Genomic DNA, 9,880 nt, shown 5'->3' on the forward strand with positions numbered 1-9,880 from the left:
CTTGAAGTCTTGATGTATTTGGTCTTGCTTGAAAGACTTTGGCCTTTAAGAACTTAGTGGCCCAAGTGTTGCACCTCAAATGGAATCACAACTCACCTAGGACAAAGGTGACTCTTGAGAGAGAATTCCATGCACCAAAAAACACCTCCAACGACTCCAAGAACTTCTAGCAGCGTTTTTAGGCAATGGACTTCATATTTATGTGTGGTGGATTCCAAGGGTCATGGGTATAACCCAAATCAATACCCATGGGTTTTATGATCCATGGTTCATGTGGCCCAACTCTTTATGCATCCATACATAAACTTGGTCCAACATGGATGATAAGCCCAACACTATAAATATAACTAATTACTATAATTAGTCCCCATATATTTAATTAGTTTTTTTGATCACTAAATCAATTCCAAATTAATTCTTGATCAAAACTAATTAAAACATATGATTTCATATTAATATATTATAACTTATAATATTTTAACGAATCATATATAACTTTCTCTCAAGAGTCCATCCTAACAAATTTTCCTGGTGTTATGCAACCCAAATGGACCATGCTACTCTCGGGTCGAATACAGACCAATAATAGTTATGGGAGTAGACATCTAATCCAACAAAATCATCCCATGACATCACATCAACAAAATCATCCCCTACTGCACATCCTACCTCCTCCTACCAGTCTCGTGCCATGTCCTTTAAAGGCAGGAAGCTAGTCTGACCTTGTCCCCCTCGGGACAAAGACTGGTGCGGAAGGCACTAGCGACATCTGCTAACCACCGCCGACTCGCTATGGGGTCCTTCTCCCCATGATAGTCTGGAGCTCTACATACCCGGAACTCCATGAATGTCAAACAACATGATCCCGCTAGTGTCATCATCTCAGAACTTAACGAGCTCAATCGCTCATCCAATACCTCCAAAATACCCTCCTTAACCGCGGCGAAGATCATAGGAGTCTGATCAAGAATGCATCAAGTAATCTCAGACGAGATGAACTCCCTAGTCTTCTCATCGAGCTACCCAGCTCCAGATCCTGAGCCTGAACCCTCATCCACACCAGAACTACCAATAGGTATGCCCCTCAATGTCACCATACTGAAAACAGACCATATAAACCATTTAAAATACACATCGAAATATATATCCGGGAATCACAAACTCCTCAAGCTCCCCTTTCTCATCGCAGATCTCATTGAATCGAGTACGGATCCTCTGCTTCCAGTAGTGCGGGTACATACTACCTTCCACATCTATCTGTACTTTCCACAAGAATTGCCTTGACTCAACCAAGTTAATCTATATCCATATACCCTTCCCTCACAGATAAGGCTCCAGCACTAGATCTCATCCTAGGTTTTCCTAAGGCAAACTCCATACCACTCTTCGACATCAGTTGCTGAAGGAACTCCCGCTAACTCCCTCTAACTAGATCACGAATACAATTACATATCACTAAAACTAGACAATTCTTCGAATGAGAGGTCTCACACTACAACGGTTGGACTCAAACAAGAGTTGCACAATAGATTTAAAACCTAACCTTCTAAAATTATTTAGTTCTCATAATATGTATCTTAGCATATTCGTTTACTAGTTAGCTGAAGCTAGTCAAAACTCCTAAAAGCACAAAGCAAGCAACATTCGACCATCAAGTAACCAGAACCAAGCATAACCTAATTATGCCATCCTATCACTGACTGATCAACACTAGCATGCAATTATACAAGCTTATACAATAGGCATACAAAGGCATCTCTCCTAATATTCTATCATGCAAAACCTAAGTAGATCTTTCGCCCTAACTAGCATGTGATTCATAGATTCACAGATCAAATCATATCAGATAACATGTATGGGTAATTTGGGAAAACTTACATGAGCTCGGTTGATTGCATGCACCACACCCTTCCTTATTTTAGAAAAACCATTTTCTTAAAAATATATTTCTTTTTGGAAAAAATCTTAACAAATCCTCAGCTTGAGTTCAGACATACTTGAGGGTGTGCCCGAATCCCTCAAACCAAGGCTCTGATACCAACTTGTAACGTCCCAAAAATATGATCCAAAATTTTCATTTTTAATTTAAATAAAACGATATATAAAAACATAATCCATACAACCCAAATAAAATAAGTATATCAAACATCATAAGAATCAAAGTGATATCTCAAAAGGGGAATCCATGTGGTGTACACGATGCACTCATCCCGAGCTCTTCCCCTTGGAACCAGAAGTACCTGAACATAAGCTGAAAACCATAAGCACAAAGCTTAGTGAGTTCCCCAACCTACCCCATGCCATACATAATAAATCACATACTGGCCCCCGCCCGGAATCGAGCCTCGCTCGATATACAAATCTGTTCTTCTTAGCTTCCGCCTGACATCGGGCCCCGCCCACTACACACATACAATACTTATCACTTAATCATGTTAACACATACAATGATCATAAACAATAGCATACGATTCAATCATCGGGCCTCGCCTGACATCGAGCCCCACCCGATCATAGAAACACATAACACATGCAAGGGTCACGCAGACTCCTAGCATCATAAACAACAAGGGCCGGAATTGGTGTCTTAGAACCGCTAAACCCAGTGAGGAAACTCACCTCGACTTCTGAATCACACTAAAAAATCCATGGCTGCTGGTCCAACGAATCCCCGAGCTAATCAATACCAAACAACACCCAATTAACATTTGGGTTCCAATCCATAACCATAAGTCCTACAATCCATACTTGAGGTAAAAAGACCATTTTACCCCTTACCTAGTTTGGTCCAAGACTAAGGCCCAAACTCATAATCTAAAAGGCCCAAAACCAAATGATCATCCACAGCCCACTTATGGCCTAATTTTTCAAATTGGGCCCAAACCCTACCATGGGCCTTACCTTAAAGCCCAATACCTTTTCTTAGTCCAAAACACTTGTTCTCAGTTGGCCAAACAAGGACCAAGTAGCAGCACGAGGAAAATTTGCGAGAGGTGTTGGAGACCCTGAGTAGGGACAGGCTTTATGCCAAATTCTCCATATGAGAGTTTTGGTTACGCGAGGTGTAGTTCCTGGGGCACATCGTCAACCAGAAGGGTATCTTGGTCGACCCAGCCAAGATCGAGTTCGTGATGCGATGGGAGGTTTCGAGGACCACATCTGAGATTTGGAGTTTCTTACGTCTCGTATGGTATTATTGGATATTTATCCAGGATTTATCCAAGATTGCAGTGCCTTTGACCCGTTTGACAAAGAAGAATGTGACTTTTCGGTGGAGGCCTGATCAACATTTGCCTTTTGAGACTCTGACGCAAAAGTTCTGCGAAGCCCCGATTCTTGCGCTTCCTGAGGGTTTGGATGATTTCATGGTTTATTGTGATTCCTCTATTTCGGGATTGGGAGTTTTTATTATGTAGAGGGGTCACATGATTGTTTACGCTTCAAGGCAGCTGAAGCCTCATTAGGTGAATTATCCTATGCATGATTTGGGGTTGGGGCGGTGGTTTTCAATCTCAAGATTTAGAGGCACTACCTGTATGGGGTTAGGTGTACTATTTACACTGACCACAAGAGTTTGAGATATTTGATTGATCATCTGAATTTGAACATGAGGAAGCGGAGGTGGCTGGATATTGTAAAGGATTATGATTTCGAGATCCTATACCACCCTGGGAAGGCCAATGTGGTGGTCGATCCTTTGACCCACAAGTTCGTGAGTTCTTCTATCACGGATATCTTCTTAAGGATGATTTTCACTTCGCATTTGTTGGATTTGATCAAGAAGGCTCAGGTGTAGGGATTGAAAAAAGAGAAGTTGAAGGCCGAGTGGATCAGGGGACGGATTCCCTTATTTATCAGAGACAGTCGGGGGTTGTTGACTCAGTGTGGTAGAGTTTAGGTTCCAACAGCTGGTGGGGTGAGGCAGACAGTACTGGAGGATACACGTAAGTCAAAGTTTTTATCCATCTGGGGGCCACGAAGATGTATAGGGATCTGAGGTTGAGATATTGGTGGCCTTGTATGAAAAGAAAGATAGCTTGGTTTGTTGAGTGGTGCTTGACTTGTAGGAAAGTCAAGGTCGAGCATCAGAAACCCCATGACAAGATGCATCCCTTACCCATTCCTATGTGTAAGTGGGAAGAGATTACCATGGATTTCATCACAAAATTGCCAAGGACGGTACGTGGAGTTGATTCCCCTTACAACCCAAATAAAATAAGTATATCAAACATCATAACAATCAGAGTGATATCTCAAAAGGGGAATCCATGTGGTGTACACGATGCACTCATCCCGAGCTCTTCCCCTTGGAACCAGAAGTACCTGAACATAAACTGAAAACCATAAGCACAAAGCTTAGTGAGTTCCCCAAACTACCCCATGCCATACATAATAAATCACATACTGGCCCCCCGCCCTACATCGGGCCCCGCCCGGAATCGAGCCTCGCTCGGTATACAAATCTGTTATTCTTAGCCTCCACCTGACATCGGGCCCCGCCCACTACACACATACAATACTTATCACTTAATCATGCTAACACATACAATGATCATAGAGATTTGAATTCTAAAATTGGTGTCAAAGATTGGTGTCAAAGATTCCCAAATGGTTGTGGATATATTGACAAACAGAAAATTGTGTTTCTCTAATTTTTCATTTGAGGTCCAAAAAGATGTTGATGATCATCTTACTGGACTTTTTTGGGCTGATGATACTTCGAAAGCTAACTATAAGGAATTTGGAGATGTAGTATCTTTTGATGCTACTTATCAGACAAACAAGTAATTCCTAATCCTTATTTGTTCTTTTTATGGTATTTGTTCTTTTTAATAATACTTATCAAAAAAAAAATTCAGGTATTCTATGGTATTTGTTCTTTTTACTGGAGTTGACTACCACAAGCGTTGTGTTACTTTTGTTGCTGGTTTACTAGCTCGTGAGACAGCAGATGCATATGTGTGGTTGCTTGAAGTGTTTCGTAAAGCATTTGTCAAGCCACACATGATGATTGTAACAGATCAGGATTCATCAATGAAGAAAGCTGTTAATTTTGTTTTTCCTGAATCGAACCACAGACTATGCATGTGGCACATCACTCTAAAACTTGAGGAAAAAGTATATTCTTTGTTTCTTGATTCCTATATATGTTTATAACCATATAGATCATAAATCACATTGTGAATTCACAATGTAAATTTGCATATAATGAAAGGAACAAATCTAAATCATAAATCACACTGTGAATTCATAATGTTAAACAAATGTTATGTTACTATGAATTACATCAAATATTCAACATATGTAATGATTCTTATGTGTTTCTCTTTTTTAGATTCCTATTGATGTTTATAACCATCCGGACCAGAAGACATTTTTTGATATTATATGGAATCTTCAATGTTCTCCACAAGATTTTGAAAGTTTGTGCTCAAGAATGTTAGATAAGTTTCATCTAAAAGAAAATAACTAGTTAAGGTCTGTTTTTAAAATAAGGGATTTATGGATTCCGGCTTTTATGAGAGATCTTGAACTTTCTGGTTTGATGTGAACTACTTCAAGATCAGAGAGTCTGAATTATGCTTTCTCATATTTTTTGCATCATAAATCAAATTTGGTGAAGTTCATGATGTCGTTTGATAGTGCAATGGAGAAGCAAAGGCATCATCAATCTTTATTAGATTATCAGTCCACAACTACTACCCCCAAGCTAAGGACTGTTTTGGCTATTGAAAAGCATGCATCGAAAATTTATACACATAATATTTTCTTGGACATTCAGAAAGAGTTATACAAATCTGTGTTTTATTGTGTTCAAGAATCTGTCGTTATTAAAGATGAAAGCGAAGTTTATGTTTTGAGAGATAAGATGAAAAAAAAAGTTGATTGATAAAAATGTGAATGAGGATGAAGATTCTGATGATTTTTATCGAAATAGTCTTCCTTCTCATTGTCCTAATACTCGTTACAAGGTATGTCTATTTGTCGTAATACAGATTATTAAATATAAAATATAGTTAAAAATTCACACTGTGAATGTAGGATGTTTTGCTAATTCACAGTGTGAATTTTTATAGAGTTACAAATTTTTAGATTAGTATGGAATATGTATTTTTTTGTGAATTTGATTTGAAGTACATATTTATATTATAGTATTATGATTTCTAATGTCCTGTTGATTAATAATGTAAATCGATGTTAATTTGTATAATTTTTATCGAATGGTATGAGATAGAATTTCTTATTCACATATTAATTTGTTTATTAATGATAATTTTTGTAGGTTGTATTTAGTAGAAGGGGTGATAACATTAGCATCAGTTGTAGCTGCATGCTTTTTGTGCAGGAAGGATTGTTATGTCGTCATATGTTTTTCATATTAAATATGAAAGAGTATGATGAAATTCCATCAAATTTCATTTTGAGGAGATGGGAAAAAGATATCATAGCTGATGGATTGTTGAGAAAAAGTACTCATATCCTCATAAAGCCAGTAAAAATGAATGTTTGATTCAAGATGTGTATGCTATTCTTCGTTTGTCCATTAACAAGATAGCAAATAATGAGGATGAGTTGGCTAAATATATAAAGCAACTTCAGGAGGTTGATAGTGGTATTCCTTTATGTACCTCATCAAGGGCATCTTCGAATAGATCATTTCACATTGAAAAAATTATTGGAGCTGCAGTACCTGATGTTATCAACATTCATAATCCAGAGGGGATCAGAAACAAGGGATGGGCCAGTGGTAAAAGAATCAAGATCATTAGAGAGAAAGTGATTGAGAAATCTAAAAAGGGTTCTAGGTTGTGCAGTTTATGTCATAAACCAAATCATAATGCTAGGAGTTGCATTTTGAGATTAAAGAAGTCTGATTTAGAATCTGAGGTTACAGAAGGCTGATTGTTTCTAATTTTTTCTTTTTAAGACTACTAAAATAAGATTTGATTTTTGTAATGATCATTCAATGGTTAGAAATGTTGAAATATTGTTGTTAATTTTGATATTCATTGTTTTAGACTTTATTTCTAATAATAGAATATATTTTTTTCAAATTTAGTGTTTTTGGTTAAAGATATTTTTTTATTGTTAGTGTTTTGAATATTTTCTAATAAAAATTTCATGCTAATGAATTAATTTATGTATTTTATATTGTTAATCTCATATATAAAAATTTCATGTTAAAGATTGTCTTAATGTAATTTAATTCACATTGTGAATCTCAACTATTAATTGTTCTAATGATCTATATGTACCATAATTCACATTGTTAACCTCACATATAAAATATACATGTTATAATGTATACTGTAATTCACATTCTGAGTCTGACATATTAAATTTTCACAAGGTTAACATATAAACAATGTAAAATTTCTATGTATATTGTATTTCTATTAAATTAAAATTTAATCATTTAGACCAAAAGAAATGAAGTAAATGTATGAAATGACAATGTACTTTCAATTCTTTATTCAAAGTAGAAATATAATCACTCCCCCCCCCCCACCCATCCACCCACACACCAATAGCATATTTTTAATAAAACATGTAATTGTATAACATACATGTAGACATTCACATGAAAATATAAACATCTTTTAAGTATTTAGTAAAGTTCATTATATTTGATATAGAAACTAACATCAAATTGTAACATAACAAGCATGTATATGTTCTTAAAGAAATTAAAGTGCATCTAAACTTATACTAATTATGAATAGAAAACTAAGTTTTAAGTTTTACACTTCTTTTTCCAATCCTTGAAGTACTATATCTTTTCTCCCCTTTTTTCCCATCCCTTGTCGAGCAAATCTTTTATTTCTTCATTAGTCTTTTTTTCAAACTTAGCTGTTTGTGCAATGATTTTTGACATGTATGTGTTTGTGTTACTCAATAGTATCTTTGTCAAATACTTAATGCGTAAATCGTTTAACACACTTTGTTGTTGTTTTGATTCTTTTGGCAACCCACATGTCCAATTTACTGTTTTATCTCCCATATATGTCTCCATATGACGCATGCAAAAAACTCCACATTCAACATGATTATCCCTCGTGCGCCAATTCATGTTCACCCTTTCTGGTTCAACACCCTCCAAAGTTGAAGTTGATTTGTGATAGACCCTCATCAAGTACCTACTAAAAAGTATTTTCTGTAAAAAAGAAATTGTCATTTTCTATAATTATTATTTTATTTAGATTAATAGTATATTAATACTTATATTTATAATGTAAATTTATTATTCTTGCCAATTCATTAGGTGAATCACGATAAGCTCTAGGAAACTTTGCAACTGAATTCCTATTGTCAATGACATCAACCGATGGTTCCTCTAAGTTTATGCAGATGATGTAAAAGTGATTTTTTTGATGAACTGGGAAAAACACCTGTTTAATAATTTAAATTGTTAAACTTTTTTTAAAATATGTAATATATTCAACAAAAAGAACAGTTTATTACCAAGTGAACTTTTTCAAATGTCAGAAGTTCTTTGTCCTTTTTCATTGCATCTTTGATATTTGACTCAAATTTATCAAATCTTTCATTGAAAGGGATATATTTGTCAAATATGAACTGTCTCTGCAAAAAAAAAAAATATACATCAAACCTTAAAGAGTAAATTGTTAAATTCACAATAAGGTAAATTTAAAATTTAAAATTATTCACACAGTGAATTATAATGGGATTCACTGTGTGAATTTTATTTTCTGCAAAAAAAAATTAAGAGATTCACATTGTGAATCTGTATGAATGTGAGACATACATCCAAGATTCACATTGTGAATTTATGCATTTAACAGCAAAAGAGTTTGAGGTTCACCAAGTGATGTACACATACACATATTGAGAATTTTTACAACTATTTTGTTCATAGTGAATACAAACAAAAGTGTTGATCAACTTGCAAAAAAAAAATTAAGAGATTCACATTCTGAATCTGTGTGATTGTGAGACATAGATCGAAGATTCATATTGTGAATTTATGCATTTAAAAGCAAAAGGGTTTGAGGTTCACCAAGTGATGTACACATATACATATTGAGAATATTTACAACTATTTTGTTCATAGTGAATACAAACAAAAGTGTTTATCAACTTGCAAAAGAAAAAAAATTTAAGAGATTCACATTGTGAATCTGTGTGAATGTGAGACATGGATGCAAGATTCACATTGTGAATTTATGCATTTAACAGCAAAAGAGTTTGAGGTTCACCAAGTGATGTACACATACACATGGTGAATTTTTACAACTATTTTGTTACTTATTCAGATTATTGAAAATTTTATTTATTATATAATCAACATTAACTTACCACCATTCATGTATCAAAGAAATACCGATTCACTGTAGAATTTGATTTAAGCTTTTCTTCATAGTTCAGAATATCAGTCCAAGCATCAATGACATGTTCATGTACCCATAATCCTGCCTGCATTGTTTCAATTATTCCTCTTCCAAGCACATAACCTCTCTTAGTCTGAAAATTCCTTCTCACTTAATTTGTAATCAAATAAAACAAAAAAGCAGTTAATAGAAAATTAATTTGTATTTGTATTTATATACTATTGTATTTAAATAAAAGATAACATGAATTATTACATGCTATTACCAATTCTGGAAAAAATTCTATCTGATACTTTCACTTCATCTGGATCTACAAATTTTGATGCACAAACCTGTTTTTTATTATAAGGAGAAGATAGCTTCAGTGATGATTTTTTTAATCTTTTTCCTACTTCTCTTTTTTGTCTTCATCATCTTCAATTCTCAAGATATTATTGTCACATTCTGTTTCTTCTGAATCATAACTTTCTCCTTCATCAAGTTTTTCATTTTTTATTTCTTTCTTCATGTGTTCATCTTCACTGCTTTCA

The 9,880-nt window shown here is 34.8% G+C and overlaps 1 protein-coding gene across 1 annotated transcript; it reads left to right on the forward strand.

The window, feature by feature from the left end:
• The first annotated feature begins 4,608 nt into the window (after positions 1-4,608).
• LOC145164133 (protein FAR1-RELATED SEQUENCE 4-like) lies at positions 4,609-6,903 on the forward strand. The gene is made up of 6 exons (XM_079082857.1): positions 4,609-4,784; positions 4,860-5,118; positions 5,336-5,423; positions 5,914-5,972; positions 6,284-6,470; positions 6,518-6,903. The coding sequence occupies exons 1-6, from the start codon at positions 4,609-4,611 to the stop codon at positions 6,901-6,903; spliced, it is 1,155 nt and encodes a 384-aa protein (XP_078938983.1).
• Positions 6,904-9,880: the final 2,977 nt, after the last annotated feature.

The sequence above is a fragment of the Lactuca virosa genome, chromosome 3 (genome assembly GCF_052849685.1).
Source record: "Lactuca virosa cultivar CGN04683 chromosome 3, Lactuca_virosa_CGN04683_v6, whole genome shotgun sequence".
Taxonomy (NCBI): Eukaryota; Viridiplantae; Streptophyta; class Magnoliopsida; order Asterales; family Asteraceae; genus Lactuca; species Lactuca virosa.

Coding starts and splice junctions, on each gene's coding strand:
- LOC145164133 (XM_079082857.1), top strand. CDS start 4,609: ATGGTTGTGGATATATTGACAAACAGAAAATTGTGTTTCTCTAATTTT. Junction 4,785..4,859: donor GCTACTTATCAGACAAACAA/GTAATTCCTAAT, acceptor AAAAAAATTCAG/GTATTCTATGGTATTTGTTC. Junction 5,424..5,913: donor TTCTCCACAAGATTTTGAAA/GTTTGTGCTCAA, acceptor ATGAGGATGAAG/ATTCTGATGATTTTTATCGA.